This window comes from Pongo abelii, chromosome 6 (genome assembly GCF_028885655.2).
Source record: "Pongo abelii isolate AG06213 chromosome 6, NHGRI_mPonAbe1-v2.0_pri, whole genome shotgun sequence".
Lineage (NCBI taxonomy): Eukaryota > Metazoa > Chordata > Mammalia > Primates > Hominidae > Pongo > Pongo abelii.
This window is the reverse complement of record NC_071991.2, coordinates 145,444,041-145,461,780: the sequence shown is the minus strand read 5'-3', so window position 1 is coordinate 145,461,780 and position 17,740 is coordinate 145,444,041. Positions and strand designations below refer to the sequence as shown.

Here is a 17,740-nt window from a genome sequence, read left to right as displayed (position 1 = left end):
CCCCGCAGGAGGCTGTTGACTGCCTGCACTCACACACACTGGCTTCCTGCCGCTGGCCATCCCTCTATTGTTACACAGCACATTTTATAATGCAAATCACTGTGTACAACATGGCTCATTATTTTCCTCTCTGAATAAAATATGAACACGTCAATTATGTGTCAGTCTGTTTCTAAATGCATACCCTTGTCGCACTGACCTCTTTCTGCTTTTATATTTTTCAGTATGTTCCTGACATTTGTCAGTTGGGTTAGTTCCAGACCTTCCTAACCTATTATCGTATTATTATAGCACTTTTCAAACTTTCTTCTATCACATGAGTTTGACACAAAGGCACACTGGGAGGGTGAGCCCGGCTGTGCTGCCCGCAGGCACTCACCATTGCTTGTAGTCCGCATCGCAGTTACAGTAGTACTTGGGATCTGTGCAGTTGCGTTCGATGCCGCAGGCACATTTCTGGATTCCAGGCCCAGAGCCTCCCCAGTAGTAGTGCTTCTCATTGGCTTTGCCAACCCACCAAGTGTAAGGGCTTCCATCTACAAGAAAAGGGAAAGGCATATTTAGAAACAGACCTGGGTTCAGTCATTATACTGCCACACTTACACCCACTTCCCCAGGAATACTCTGATAGTCTGAACATCACTCAACCCTCTTAAAAGTCAATTTATTTCAAACAGACAACCCACAGAGTGGGAGAAAATCTTCACAATCTATCCATCTGACAAAGGACTAATATCCAGAATCTACAACAAACTCAAACGAATTAACAAGAAGAAAACAATCCCATCAAAAAGTGGGCTAAGGCTATGAATAGAAAATCCTCAAAATAAGATATACAAAAGACCAACAAACATATGAAAAAATGCTCAACATCCCTAATGATCAGGGAAATGCAAATCAAAACCACAATGCAATATTACCTTATTCCCGCAAGAATGCCCATAATCAAAAAATCAAAAAATAATATATGTTCATGTGAATGCGGTGAAAGGGGAACACTTCTAGACTGCTGGTGGGAATGCAAACTAGTACAACCACTATGGAAAACAGTGTGGAGACTCCTTAAAGAACTAAAAGTAGAACCACCATTTGATCCAGCAATCCCACTAATGGATATCTACCCAGAGGAAAATAACTCATTATACGAAAAAGATACTTGCACACATGTTTATAGCAGCACAATTCACAATTACAGAAATGTGGAACCAACCTAAATGCCCATCAGTCAATGAACGGATAAACTGTTTCTCGTACACACACACACACACACACACACACACACACAAACACACACACACACAAACATATATGATGGAATACTACTCAGCCATAAAAAGAAATGAATTAATTGCATTTGCTGCAACCTGGATGGGACTGAAGACTATTATTCTAAGTGAAGTAACTCAAGAATGGAAAACCAAATACTGTATATTCTCATTCATAAGTGGGAGCTAAGCTATGAGGATGCAAAGGCAGAAGAATGATACAAGGACTTTGGGGACTCAGGGTGAAAGGGTGGGAAGGGGGTGAGGGATAAAAGACTACAAATTTGGTTCAGTGTATACTGCTTGGGTGATGGGCGCACCAAAATTTGACAAATCACCACTAAAGAACTTACTCATGTAACCAAATACCACCTGTTACCCAAAAACCTACAGAAATAAATTTGTTTTTTTAAAAAGCTTTTAATTCTATACTTCAAAAGGCTCTTTTAGGCTTAGACAAGTTTTCAAAAGTGTATATCACAATTTTACATGTATATAAATATAAATATAAGCATAAAAAGGAAAATTTATGTCAATAATATAAATATTTGATAAAAAATATCAGTGGGAATGTTAAGCTGAAGATTTCTCATAGGAATATACGTACCTCTCTCCTTGGAAGACAATTTTACATTCAAACTTCCGTGATTTAGGAGCCTATTTAGTAAATTGGAAGCCAAGTTGGGGTCAGTCCACAATGAAGGTGTATGGGCGATGAACTAATTCTACACCATACAATTCACTTCATGACTGGTCGTGCTTTTTTGTGAACTAAGTCATGGCGATCATAGAATATTGGAGCTAAGCACAAACTTTCACTGTTTTTCAGTATGACCTCTTAATTTTATGGGTAAAGAAATTTAGGTCTAGAAGAGTTAAGTAGTTCTTTTAACCACACAGCAGATTAGCCCCCAACTCTCCTTTATCATCTGGCCTAATAGTCACTCATTCATTCATTCATTCATGCAATCATCAAACATCCATTGGGTTCCCACAATGTGCCAAACATTATAAGCAACTCAACAGAATGGAAGAAAATGATACAGATTGGAGAACAGTCTTATCAGTATTATGAACACAGAGGAGAGTGGGGGAGGCAAACAAGGTCATAAAGGAAGGTTTCCCAGAGGAGGCAAAATAGTTTAGCTGCATCTTGAAGGTCAAATATGCATTACACAGATCAATAAGGACGTAAGAGAGGTAAAGCCTCCTAGGCAAATGGAGCAGAATGTAAAAAGACAGAAAGGTAAACTTCTATTTGGAAAATATATATAGGACTATATTCATAAGTAGTAGAATTGAGCTGAAGAGACGTGCTGAGAGGAGCGGTAGTAGATAGTAAGACATAGATGGACAGCAGATGAGGGCCACAATGCAAAATATCTTTGTCCAAGTAAGAAGTTATTTTTCATTGGTTGATCCTTTCTTTTCAATGTTTATCTCCCCCGAATTTAAGAAGTTTGAACTTTATCCTGAAAATAATGGGAAACTAGTAAAGGATTTTAAGCAGGGAACTAGCATGATTAAATTTGTGTTTCGAAAGATTAACAGGAAGATGAAAGATAGATTTCTGCAAAATGGGGTCAGGGAGGCTAGATGTGATGCTCCTATGTTAATAGAGAAAAGAAATAATAAAATAGTAGTAGAAATGGAGAAGAAGAGAAAACACACACAAAAAAGGTTCAGGAGTTATAGCTGGCTGGGACTGTTGGGATTTAGGTAGAAGAGAAGGTGGACAGGCAGTGCTGTGGATTAATCCAGGCTTCTGGTTTGTGTGGATGGGGATGGTACTATGCTCCATGAAGGTAGGGCACAGGGAAGGAAGATCATCATGACAAGTCTAGGGAATGTTGAAGAAAAGATAATGGGTTTGCTGCACAAAATGTGCAAATTGACTGTAGAAGTCTGGTTCTCAGGAGCATTTTCTGAGCTGAAAATATGTTTTAGGAACTATCAGGGCAAACCAGAACATATTGGAAGTGGGAGAAATGCTGCTGGAATCTTTTAGATTACAACATCATTTCAAAAACAGAATGATTTCACAGCTGGCCACAGTGGCAGGTGCCTCTAGTCCCAGTTACTTGGGAGGCTGAGGCAGGAGAATTGCTTGAACCTGGGAGGTGCATGTTGCGGTGAGCCAAGATTGCACCACTGTACCCTAGCTCGGGAGACAGAGCGAGACTGTCTCAAAAACAAAACAAAACAAAACAAAACAAACAAAAAACCCACCAAAACCCAAGAATGATTTCACACTGCTTTAAAGAATGATCCAAGACTGGGTCTTTAACAATTTATAAAGAAAAGAGGTTTGACTGACTCACAATTTTGTGTGGCTGAGGAGGCCTCAGAAAACTTACAATCATGACAGACGGAGAAGGGTAAGCAAGGCACGTCTTCTCATGGGGGCAGGAGAGAGAGAAAGCAAGAAGGGGGAAGTGCCAGGCAATTATCAAAGATCTTGTGAGAACTTCCTCACTATCATGAGAACAGTATGGGGGAATAGCACCCATGATCCAGTCACCTCCCACCAAGTTCCCCCCCTGACACATGGGGTTACAATTCAGATTACAATTCAATATGAGATTTGGGTGGGGACACAGCCAAACCATATCAGAGATGGAGATGACCGTAGCGGAGTGCAAGAACAAAGGCAGCCAGGGCGGTGGGAGAACAACACAGGAGGATTTCCCAAAGAGCAGAGGGGCCAGCATCATCAGATTTCGTAGTGAAGTCTATTAAGATGGGGAGCTAAGAGTTTTCTCTTTTAATTTGATGGCTGGAAGGTCACTAGAGATTTTGATGAAAGGAGTTTCAGGGGAATGGCGGGAAGAAAAACCTAGACGTGGTAGGCAGAGGAAAGAATGGAAGCAGAGAGCAGGAAGACCCTGACAATGGATGACTCTTTCTTTCTTTTTTTTTTTTTTTTTTTTTTTTTGAGATGGAGTCTGGCTCTGTCGTGCAGGCTGGAGTGCAGTAGTACAGTGGCATGATCTCGGCTCACTGCAACCGCTGCCTCCCAGGTTCAAAGGATTCTCCTGCCTTAGCCTCCCAAGTAGCTGGGATTATAGGTATGCACCACCACACCCAGCTAATTTTTGTATTTTTAGTGGAGATAGGGTTTTACCATGTTGGCCAGGCTGGTCTCGAACTCCTGACCTCAGGTGATCCACCAGCCTTGGCCTCTCAAAGTGCTAAGATTACAGGTGGGAGCCAACCCGTCTGACTGGATGACTCTTTCTTATTCTTAATTTGACTTTAGCATATGAGAATGCACTTAATGTTAAATCTACTCTCTTCACAACTTTTAAAGTGTCCAATGTGGCATTAACGATATGGTGTTGTACGGCTGATTTCCAGAACTTACTTTTATTGTTTAACTGAAGCTTTTATGCCCACTGATTAGCAACTGCCTACTTCTCCGTCTTCCCAGCCCCTGGTGACCTCTTTGTTTCTATGATTTGACTACTTTATATTTTATTTATTTTTTTAAGACCGGGTCTCACTCTGTCACCCAAGCTGGAGTGCAGTGGAGCAATCATAACTCACTGCAGTCTTGATCTCCTGGGCTCAAGCCATCCTTCCACCTCAGCCTCCTAAGTAGCTGGAACTACAGGCACATGCCACCACACTTGGCTAATTTTTGTATTTTTTGCAGAGACAGGGTTTTGTCATGTTGCCTAAGCTGGTCTCGAACTTTTGGGCTCAAGTGATTCACCTGCCTCTGCCTCTCAAAGTGCTGGGATGACAGGCCTGAGTGACGACATTCAGCTGGATTTGACTACTTTAGACACCTCATATAAGCAGAGTCATATAGTATTTGTGTATACATACAATGGAATATTATTCAGACTTAAAAAAGGACATTTTGCAATATGTGACAACATGGATGAACCTTGAGAACATTATGCTAAGAGAACAGAGGATCCTTGCCAGAAGCTGGGGAATGAGTGGAATCTAACAGAGGTAATGTCAGCCAGTAAGCCAAAATAGCTAGTCAATTAAAATCTCTGGGGCTGGACGTGGTGGCTCCCACCTGTAATCCCAGCACTTTGGGAGGCTGAGGTGGGCAGATCACAAGGTCAGGAGTTCAAGATCAGCCTGGCCGAGATGGTGAAAGCCCATCTCTACTAAAACTACAAAAATTAGCCAGGCTCAGTGGCAGGTGCCTGTAATCCCAGCTACTCGGGAGGCTGAGGCAGGAGAATCACTAGAACCTGGGTGGCAGAGGTTGCAGTGGGCCGAGATTACACCATTGCACTCCGACCTGATAGAGTGAGACTCTGTCTCAAAAAAAAAAAAAAAAAAAAATCTGGGTATATGGGTTAAAATTCCATGGTAATAACTCATCCACCCTCTTGGGATGTTAAGTGTACACTTGTCTCTGTATGAGTGCTCAGAAATAAAGGTGAGGAAAATCATAAAGTTACCACGTGAACAGTCACAATATCTAAACAAACAATACAAAAAGTAGAGACCATATTGGAATTATGCAAAAAATACTGTGGTACTTTCTCAGATATTCCAATAGTTTTCCTCAAGAATAATTTTGTTAGCAGGTGGGCAATTTAAAGTTGAGAATGTACAGGGACTGGAGTCCAGGATGAATGTAATGAATGAGCAAGGCCTCTGAATTTGAAAATGAGTTAGTTATTCAGGTATTCTCCCCATCCAAACAAATTTCTTGATTTTTCTCTGTGTTGACTTAATTTGGAAGTTATTATTTTCCCTTGGTATGACCATTTTTGGCATCCACATTAAAAAAAGTATATTTGACTTAATCTGGTAAACAGTCAAGAGGGAGAGCTCAGTACCCTGTTCCAAAGGGAGAAACATGCCTGCTTTCTGACATAAAGGTCCACCCTGAAGCTGTGTCTTCTGTCCACCTGTGCCTGGTCCCAGCATGCGGGGGCTGTGTTTGCTTTCTATGTTTAAGTTATTTGCTTCTCCTTTCTTTTTCCATCAGGATAAATGGTAAAGCATCCAGCTTCTCTGATGCTTCCCATGGTCAATAATAAAACTTTTCTCCTTTGAAGTCTAGAGTTTCAAAAATAAGCATTGAAAAATCCCATTTATGGAAACCACAGCATCTCAACCACCAAAAGAAATGTTAAGGTCATTTGGCCCAAAAGCTACACTAGGTCTCGGCTGATTCCATCTCTGGCCATGTTATAGAGAGAGGACAAAGGTAGATAGTGCCATGTTGACCTCATGAAATGCCTTTGAGGCTGGGCAGGCCACAACCTGACCCTGAAAATGTAGAAACATTACCAAAACTGGTTATCATATTCATTTTTTGCATTGCATTTAAAAAGCTGACCTCATGCTAAATTCTCTCAAAGGAACTTTTGATTAGTATCACTGATTTTGGAAACTAGAGGATACTAACACTCTTGGTGGAGGAGAGGAAACAAATCGGGCACCTGTAAAAGTGGAGTTAAAGGTTTGTATAGCAGGTGACTCCTTTGTCCTGCCCATACCTCAAATAACCAATGAAAGATTATATATCTCAGAATCTCTGCCCAATTTATGATTGTTCCTTTGAGTGATCAGTAGAAACAACCTAACACTGTGTTATATTTTGATTGCAGACAGTAATAATTTGCGTGAATCAGAGAGCTGTGTGTGGTTCAGTATTCTTTGTAAAAATCAGGACATTGTCAGTAAAAGGAGAAGATAACAATCAGCTTCACCTTCAGAATCAGACTACGAGGAACATACTGTAGGGGAAAAGAAGAGAGACAGCTGGTTCCCACTGCATCTTCAGAGAGTGCTCAGAAGCTCAGGAAAGGAAGTTTCATTGTTGAATTGTTTGGGCAGTGGTGAAGCCGTCTGTGCAAAATTATGACTGAGACAGTGAAAGAGATCTAACTTGATCGACTCCATCTTGCTTCTAACCTCCATGCTGTCCTTGTTCATTCCTGGGTGTAGGCTGAACTAACTTTGGGAGAAACTTAGTTTATAGTTTATAGTTTAAAACAAAGATGATAATAGCCCTTTCCCACAGCAGACCTCCTTCTTGCCTGGGGACTAGATTGCCTTTGTAGGACTAACATTAGCCACAAGATTAGAAATTATAGTTAAGAGTCATGCAGCTGGAGGCTACAAGATTCTGACCCTCCCTAAAGTTCTCCTAAAATCAGTGCTTGAGATATTCTGCAGACCCTGCACTTGATGGGTCAGCTGGCACCACCCAGATCAATAAACTGGCTCATCTGATCTTGTGCCTCCCATCCAGGAACTGACAGCGCAAGAAGACAGCTTCCACTCCCTGTGATTTCATTCCTGACCAATCAGCACTCCTGGCTCACTGGCTTCCCCCCGACCTGTCAAGTTGTCCTTAAAAACTCTGATTCCCAAATGCTTGGGGAGACTGATTTGAGTAATAATAAAACTCCTGTCTCCTGCACAGCTGGCTCTGCGTGAATTACTCTTTCTCTATTGCAACTCCCCTGTCTCGATGAATTGACTCTGTCTAGGCAGCAGACAAGGTGAACTCCTTGGGCGGTTACGGTGGGTGTTCCAGTAGAAGCCCTGAGCTGTGCATGGGATCCAGGCTGTGTGCTAATCTCATATGGCAGACCCTCAGCTCGCTGTAGAGAGGGACTCTTATTACACACCAGGATGGGACCTAAGGGGATGATCTGAAATATTTCCTCCATGTGCAAGGAGTACAGGTGCAAGGAGGTGGCATGCTAGTGATCTGGCAAGAGCAGCCTGGTTTCCCAGCTTCTTCTCCCATCCCTCACTCTTTCTCAAGTCACAATACTTTAGTCTTCATATAACGAATGCTCCCAGTGATGCTGATGCAAAATTGATGTTGTTCTGTTCTTTTTCCTAGGAAAATAAGTTAAAATACAGCACAAAATGCTTAACTTAGCTCTTTCCACATCTACCGCAAAAGAATGCCAATAAGAAAAACATATTCCAGAGAGAAAGCAAATTGTAGACTTTGTTATTAGCATTGGCTAATTTGGTTAAACCACTGTAACTAAAATAAATTATTAATTTGTTGTGTATTTTATATTTAGCAAGAGGAGAATGGTTCAATTTACTTTGAGCAAAGAATTCCCTTATTCCAGTGCTATGCTAATGAAATGCTACTTTTAGCTTTACAAATCATTATTTACCTGTTAATTGGCTTTGGGGAATAGCAGTTAAAGGCAATAAAAGTGGAAAGCCTTTTTAAAAGACAAGGGCAAAAAGTGGTGAGGAAAGAAATAATTGAATTATCTATTTCCAAGAGTTCAAGAACTTCTTTAACCTCAGAATATGAAGATTGTAGTTAACTATATTAAGTAGGTGTAGTCACTGCAACAAGATTAGGTAATGATGAATGGCATTCTAAGTTAACTAGAGCTAAATTATCAAAGTAAGGCATATTGTATTAAAACAGCCAAATATGAATTGAATTAAATATAATCACTATACTGTTTGTACTCACTTCAGATCAAGTTTTATTATGGTGAAGGGTTTATTAAGGTTTGGATGATTAAACTGGGAAAGGGAGACAGAAAATAGGCTGGAAAGAAAGGAGTTTTCCAAGACTTGCTTAAAAAAAACCAATAAGCTGAGATCGGTGGCTCACGCCTGTAGTCCCAACATTTTAGGAGGCCGAGGTGGTTGGATCACCTGAGGTCAGGGGTTCGAAATCAGCCTGGCCAACATGATGAAACCGTGTTTCTACTAAAAATACAAAAATTAGCCGGCTCTGGTGGTGGGCACCTGTAATCCCAGCTACTCAGGAGGCTGATGAGGCAGGGGAATCACTTGAATCCAAGAGGTGGAGTTTGCAGTGAGCTGAGATTGCGCCACTGCACTCCAGCCTGGGCGACAGAGCAAGACTCTGTCTCAAAAATAAAATAAAATAAAAAAAGAAAGAAAGAAAGAAGCCAATAGATTTCTGTTATTTATTTTCACCAATAACAAGAAGTTGTTTCAGAAGCACAAGGGCGAATGCTTGGGGACTGCTTGATGAAAATGAGGTGCATACCTGTGATTTTCAAAATGTGTTATTCGGAACTTCGGGCTACACAAAGTAACTTAACGGGCTGCTTAAATAAATATGATCCTGGTGCCCTCTGAGATAAGATCCAGCACAGTCTCTGGGACATTTAATTTGTTTCATTCCCACTGTTTCTATAGGATATTAAAAACAACACCACAAGGGTATATAATCTCTAAAATGAAAACGTAAAAGCATCTTTTTAGCTTGATGAAAACTAGTTTTATCATATGTACGATTACAACCTTATCTACAAATTCTGTTAAAGAGTCCCTGGGGGCTCTTCAGCTGAGGAAATAGAACAGGTACCCTTGCAGCAGAAACACGCTTTTCACTATTGTTCCCAGTGTCCCCTGCTGGCAGCTCATTGGCAGTCCTTGCCAGGCTCTGCTCTCTGGTAACATTTGGTTATTTGAAGGCCCTTGCAGTGCAGGATTTTTTTCTAAGCGACTCATGCTCAGAAAAATCTCCTACTTCCTTCTCTCTTCCTTTCTTGCCACTACCAAATCTTTTTTCTCCACTTCAGAAGTAAATTTCAGCTGAGCACTCTGATCTGATTACAAAATTCATATTAAGTTATGAATGGTGATGATACACTTACTAAGTATAGGCATCCTTAATTGGTGCAATTCTAGAGCATTCAAAACACTCTTGCACCTGTGAGAAACTTTCCTTCCAGTGCAATGTCCTAGATAACAAGAAAGGTAAAAGCTTTTATAATAATCTCCAGGACGGGATGGAGCAGAGAAGGAATTTGGAGGTGCTGTAGCCTCTATAGAGTCCTCCAAATCATCTGATAGCTGTAATTTGGGAGATCAAGCAGGCCAGAATTTTCTTTTTTTCCCCAGTATGGATGTGTACGCTTCCAGGAATATAGAGGCTTAAAGCTAAAGCTGATGGGAACCCCTCCCCAAGGGACTGGAAATGGAAACAGGCTACTAGTCTTAAAGTTTTCTGGCTTAAATACAGACAGCTTTCTCTTCTTTTACATGTGGAAAATCCGCACAGAATCAGCTCCAAGATCTGGGCCATGGTAGCTGAAGTCTCAGGATCCTTACAGGAGGATGAAGTGGGGGAGGTGACGCCGTGGAGGAATAACTTCTGATTTTTTTGTTTTTCACCCACTGGTGGGAGGTAAGTATAGGGAAGGGTTTTAAATTTCCCTATGATTCCACTAAGATCTTGTAAACAATATAGATCCCCTGTCCTGTAGAGTAAGAATCTCAGAGGAAGAGTTTGAGACTCAGTGTCCCTGTGATCCTTATCATCAGACCAGTCTGCCATATACTGACCAGGGAAAAGGACAGTGGTAGGTGGAGTTCACTGGACACTTGGGAACATCTATAAAGAAACAAAGAGGCCCAGATGACTGGGTGCCATTGGGATACGAATCCAGGACCTTGTTTTCTTGGTAAGATACAAAGAGGTGATAATGGTGTTACTATAGTAACATCTCAATTTAATTCCCGATTATTTTTTCTGAATAATACGGTCCTTTTAATACTTTTATTCTCAGTTTTATAACCATGGTCTTGAGTCAAAATTCCTATCTTTTACTATTTAAATTAAGAACTTTAAAAATAAAATAAAAAATCATGTATTGGCATTCTTATAGATACAAAAGTCTATCATCTCAACTTACCTATGATTTCAGCTTATTAAACAGGATAACAATATTCTCTTTTGTTTCCTAACCATCCAATTCTACATTGTCCTATGTTAATATATAAGCCAAACAAAGACTGAGTCAAGATAAAGTCCTGTGGAGTCCATACTGCAGATGGTGATGTGAGTTTGGGAAAACCTGGTAATTCTGAAGCTCTAATGTAAACATTCAATTTGGTAGTTAAAGGTGAGCATTTTATCTTTCTGTGATTGAATGTCACTAAACTCATCTGATTAGGGATGAATAGAAATAAATGCAGTTGATTAGCTTCAGGTTGTATCTTTTAGAATTACATTGGATTTTGCTGCATTTTATTGATTTGAATAGGGACCAAATTTAGAAATGTAGAATTGAAGTTCAGATCAAAATGGACCTGAACTGAAATGGTAATTAATTAAAAATTAATTGTATTGCATAATATTTAAATTTATTTTACTGAATTGAACTTAATAGATTTCAATCAAGGACTGATTCCACTGAGCAGAATTTGATGCAGTAGAATCAAATCACTTTAAGTCTTATTCAAATGAATTAGATTTTATTAAATTGAATGGAATTTAAGTGACAGATTATATGGGAGTTTGTAATTCTGAGCAGTATTAAAGAATAAGCCAATTCGCTCTAAGTTAACTTGGTTCTGGCTTGTCTTGTGGTCACTGGCACTGCAGGACCCTTCAGTAATCCTGGCTCATTCCTTTCTACAACGGTCTCCGGAAACAAGTGTGATTAATACCAAAGTGATGGAATGGAAACACATGCTGTTTGTTTCTTTTTGTTTCTCTTATTCTTTTAACAATAGTTGTTCCTTTCCAACCTCTATCTATTTATTAAATATATATTCTTTCCTGTCCTAATGCAGTGGATATGATCCATTTAGTTCAATGTTAAACTAAGTTGGTGATGAAGGTCTTTACGTGCTTCCTGATTTTAAAGAAAACGCTTTTATGTGTAACCATTGAGTTGCGATGCCGCTATCACCTGTTAAGAATAGTTCATCTTTACGTTTAAGGAAGTTATTTGTCATTTTATCATTTGTTAGGATTTTTTTTCTGCATGAATCAATACTGAATTTTATTCAATCCTTTGTCTGCTCTTATTAAAATGATAAAAGTTTTTTCTCCTTTTAGCGTTCAGAGATTTTTTTTCTAATAATAGTACTTTTAAAAAAATCAACTTTGTTGTGATAAATCATTTTTCATATATATGGTTGGGTTCACTTTGCCATTTTGTTTAGGATTTTTGCCACTGTATTCATGAATGACTTTGACCTATAATTTCCCTTTGTTGTACTATCATTATGTTTTTGGTAACAAGTTAATACTGGCCTCAAAGAATGGTGGGGGGGCTATGTTGGAATTATTTGGTAAACTGTATGAGGCTCATATAATTTAGTATCTTTCGTTATAAGATTATTCTTATATCCATTTCTATAAGTTTTTATTCTATGTTATATTCCAGGTAGATGTTGTTTTTTAAATGAATTTGCCCATTGAATTTAAATATTTAAATATATTGGGAAATAGTTGTGTTTATATCCCTTTTCTTCATTTCTACTAATATATTTTCCTGCTATTTTCTGACCAGTCTAGACAGAAGTTTATTGATTTTGTTAGTCTCTTCAAAAAATCAATTTGTTGGCCGGGTGTGGTGGTTCATGCCTGTAATCCCAGCACTTTGGGAGGCTGAGGCAGGCAAATCACGAGGTCAGGAGTTCAAGACCAGCCTGACCAATATGGTGAAACCCTGTCTCTACTAAAAATACAAAAATTAGCCGGGTGTGGTGGTGCACACCTGTAATCCCAGCTACTCGGGAGGCCAAGGAAGGAGAATCACTTGACCCCGGGAGGCAGAGGTTGCAGTGAGCCGAGATCTCGCCACTGCACTCCAGCCTGGGCAACAGAATGAGACTCCGTCTCAAAAAAAAAAAAATCAATTTGTTGATTTTTACCTACTGTATGGTTGATTTTCTTGTTCATTTATTCCTGCTTTTACATTCATTTCATTTGTTCTACTTTCTTTGGATATATCCTAGAATCCTTTAGTCTATTCTTTTTTTAAAAAATAGTTTTTATTTGACAAATAAAAATTGTATATATTTAACATATACAACATTATGTTTTGAAATATGTATACACTGTGAAATTGCTCAGTGGAGCTAATGAACATATGCATTACCTCATATATCATTTTTTGTATACTCTCAGCAATATTCAAAATGCAATGCACTGTTTAACTATAATCATCATGTTGTACAATAGATCTCTTGAACTTATTCCTCCTATCTAACTAAAATTTTACATCCTTTGATCAATAACTCTGCAGCCTCCCATTCCCTAGCTTCTGGTAACCACCATTCAACTCTCTAATTCTATAAGGTCAACTTTTAAAAATTCCATATATAAGTGAGATGATGTGGTATTTGTCTTTCTGTGCCTAGCTCATTTCACTCAACATAATGTATTCTATGTTCATCCATGTTGCCAGAAATCACTGTGTTTAAATCCTCTTTCTCTTTATTCATTCATCCATTCATGGACGCTTAGGTTGATTCCACATCTGGGCTACCATGAATAACGCTGCGATGAACATGGGAAGGCAGACACCTCTTTGACATACTGATTTCAGTTTTAAAAAATACATAGCAGGTAGAGAGATTGCTGGATCATATGGAAGTTCTATTTTTATTTTTTGAGAAACTTCTATGCTGTTTCTCATAATGGCCGTCCTAATTTACATCCCCACCAAAATTGTACAAGAATTCCCTTCTTTGTCTAATATCTTAAGATGGATGCTTGGCTCAATAATTTTCAGCCTTTCTAAGCTTTTACTATATACATATAAGACTATAAATTCTACCAAAATACCACTTTAGGAATATCCCTCAAGTTTTGAATTATGTTGTCATCATTATTTGATAATATGCACTAATTTTGATTATTATTATTTTTAGTAGAGACGGGGTTTCACCATATTAGTCAGGCTGGTCTTGAATTCCTGACCTCGTGATTTGCCCGCCTCAGCTTCCCAAAGTGCAGGGATTATTTAGAAGTATTTTTAAAATGTCTAATTATATGTTTTGCTTTAAGCTTTTTTTGTAAAATTGTCTTTTTAGCTGATTTTTAAAATTTAATTGATCATAGTCAGAGAACAGGATTTATGATACCAATAACCTGAAATTTGTTGAGATTTATTTTAGAGAAACGAGTCTGTGGTCAATATTCAAAAATATTTTACATGTGCTTGAAAAAATACTTATTTTCTAATTGTACTATGTGTCCGTTGACTCACAGTTATTAATTATGCTATTTAATCCTATCTGGGTTGCCCAGTAGGTAACCAATAGCCACATGCAGCTATTTAAAATTTACTTTTTCAGTCTCACTAGCTATATGTGCTAGTGGCTACCATGTTGTACAGAAAATATTTTGATCATCTCAGAAAGTTCTTTTGGGTACTGCTGTTCTGTACACTTAATGATTTTAAAGTCTTCTGACCTATAATTACTGAGACATCAATATTAAAAGCTTCTTCTATAATACTATATCTTTCAATCTTCCCAAGTTTAGCATTAGGTATTTTCAGTAATTTGGAAATTTTTATGCTATTGTAATGCTCTGAATTGTAATTTTTTTCTCTTTCATTTGCATTCATATCAATAGGCTCATAATAGCTTTTTTTTTGAATTTGTAATCTCCTGGCCTTGTTTTCTATCCTCTTTCTTTCAGACTTTGTGGTGTCCTTAATGTTTTTAATGTCTCTTGTGTACAGCACATAGTTTTTCTTTTTTAATTGTCTAAAATTGTCTTTTAATTGGAGAGTCTAGTCTATTTATTGTGATAACTGACTTGGACTTATTTCCAAATATTTGTACCTTTTTTTCTTTTTTGTTTGCTTTTTATTGTTACTAATGTTTAAGTATTTTTTCTTCCTTCTGAATTGATAATTTTTCTTCATTCCATATATTTTCTACTGGTTTAGAATTTTATATTCTCTTAAATATCATTCTTTTAGTAGATACCCTAGAAACTTTAAATTTCATATTTAACTTAACAGTGTCTCAACATAGTATATTTATTCTCTTCCTAAACAATACAACAATTTTATAGCTTGTTTCTGTTCCTTACATACAAGGTATTTCATCTATTTTTTAGCTTCATCTTGTTTTCCTTAAATATCACAAATTAAAGTTTATTGCTCAATATTGTCAATGTTTGCATAGATTTACTGACATTTTACTATTTTCTTTGTTCCCTCTTTTTTCTATCTCAGACTATTCTTATGAGATCTTTTTTCTCTAGGGTCAGAGGGTAGTATGTAATCATTATTTTGTCCTAAAAAGTCTTTATTTAGACTTTATATGTGTGTTTTTTTCTGGGTGGCATATTCAAGGTCAATGGTTATTTTCTCACAATAGTTTGTTTCTTCAGGGTTCCATCATCAAGAAGTCAATGGTCAGTTTAATTTCAATTCTTTTGTAAATAATCTGTAATTTCTGTCTAGCTGGGGATTTCTTTCATTCTGGCTTACATCCACTATGACGCCTTAATCTGAATCTTAATTTGCATGATTTTTTGGTTCTGGTCCATTTTTAGCCATCATTCACCAAAATAAGGCCTCACCACTCTTATCTCTTCTTTCACAACTCCAATTAGAGATGTATTGATTGGTGCTGATCTAATCTCCTTGCTTTTAACATTTTATTTTTCATATTTGACAACTCTGTCTCACTGGGCAGATTTCTGGGAAATTTCTTCAGAATCTATTTTTAATTTCACTGTTCCTACTTCAGCTGGGTAGAAACTGCTATTTATCTCTAACATTAAGCTTTTATCTATTATGTTTTTATTCCTATAATGTTTATTTGGTTCTTTATCAAATGTTACCCATTATTTTTGATAGTATATCCAATTCTCTCTTTAAAAATTTTTTTCAATCCAATAATTTCAATACCTGAAGATTCTGTAGGACTGAAATTGCTATTAGTTATCTCTGTTGATTCACAATTACAGTATCTTGTTTCCTCATACATTTGGTGATTATTTTTTCTTTTGAGATCATGTTTCTTAGAAATATGTCTGTGAGAATCCTGTGAGGTTCAGTTGAACGTATGTCTCTCTCAGATCATCTGCATTTGCTTTTCTCAGATACATGGAGACATTACCAATCTGGGATCTCTTTAAAAATATTTTCAGCTTGAGTTTTTTCCAACCATTCAAATGCTGTGAAGTTAGGCTGTAAACATGCATCAGAACTGGCTTTCTATTACATAGCTTCAAGGGATAATTTCTTCTTTTTATTCTGAGCTAAAGTTCAGATAATCAAAATTTTTACATTATCTTCTTTTGTAGAGTGGATTTTTCCATTTTTAGTTTTGTTTTTCATTGAGAGTCTAACTCCCTGGATTTTGTTTTCCATAAAGGGATATTTGATATAATTTATTACTTGGCATGGACCTTTCTTCCTCATATGGCCACTGAAAGAAAAGCTGCAGGTTGCATGGAACTGACAGGAGCCTTTAGGTCAGCTTCTGGCTTTGGCATTCATTTATAACCTTGGTTCATGATTTTTCTTCATTTTAGGCCTCAAGGATCTTCCTCACTTTCTTGCATGCTCAATCATACATTTAAAAGAATTTTAAAAATTATTTTTATTTTTAGTTTTTTTGAGACAAAGTCTCACTCTTGTCCCTCAGGCTGAAGTGCAATAGCACGATCTTGGCTCACTGCAACCTCCACCTCCCAGGTTCAAGCAATTCTCCTGCCTCAGCCTCCTGAGTAGCCGGGATAACAGGCACCTGCCACCATGTCTGGCTAATTTTTGTATTTTTAGTAGAGATGGGGTTTTGCCATGTTGGCCAAGCTGGTCTCGAACTCCTGACCACAGGTGATCCACCCGCCTCAGGCTCCCAAAGTGCTGGGATTACAGGCATGAGCCACCACGCTTGGCCTTATGCATTTAAAAAATGTTTATGGGGGAGCACTTTTGTTGTATCTATTTGGCCTTAATCGTATAGTCAAAGTCTGTTAACTGTGGGTTTTAAAGCAAGGGAGAGGCATGGTCAAGGTGATGTTTTATTATACAATGTGACATAAGGGAAAAGCGACTGTAAATAGAGGAACTATTCTACAAATTAGGTGATAAAGACTTGGAGTATCATGGATATGACATAAGGGAAAGGCGACTGTAAATAGAGGAACTATTCTACAAATTAGGTGATAAAGACTTGGAGTATCATGGATATGACATTCTGCCTAACAGAGAGGCAAAACATGCTATAAAAGGACATTAGTAGGATGTGGTGACCTGATGGATCAGCTAGTGGTAAGTGCTTGGTTTTATGATTACACAAATCTGAACATTTTGAAAGAAATTTCAATAGGAGAGTGTTAATTTTGGGGGAAACGAACACTTTTTCAGTTTATTTTTATAGAGGGTGAATTTGATGTGCCAGTGTGTCTCAACTGGGGCTGGCACTACCTCCTCAGGTATGATTCAGAAACATGTGTAAGGTGCCACTCATATGTAGTGCCTCAGGTCCCATGAATGCTGAATGTCTTACAATGTGTTAGATAGTTCTGCACAATAAATGTCACACCCCAAATGCCAGCAGCACCCTGGTTGAGAAGCCCTCTGACATAGCAACTTGGAAATGAGGAGGTACAAGAGATGGGACTTATGACTTCAAGAGAGAGAGATTAGAGCCAAATCTTTTTTTTTTTGAGATGGAGTTTCCCTCTTGTTGCCGAGGCTGGAGTGCAGTGGCATGATCTTGGCTCACTGCAACCTCTGCCTCCCGGGTTCAAGCGA

The 17,740-nt window shown here is 38.1% G+C and overlaps 1 protein-coding gene across 1 annotated transcript in view; it reads right to left on the bottom strand.

Annotated features, from left to right (window-relative positions):
* CNTNAP2 (contactin associated protein 2) overlaps positions 1-17,740 on the bottom strand; it is a 2,266,356-nt gene that overhangs the window by 514,097 nt on the left and 1,734,519 nt on the right. Inside the window, 1 exon segment of the mRNA NM_001133793.1 lies at positions 380-536. Coding sequence (NP_001127265.1) covers positions 380-536 — 157 coding nt within the window.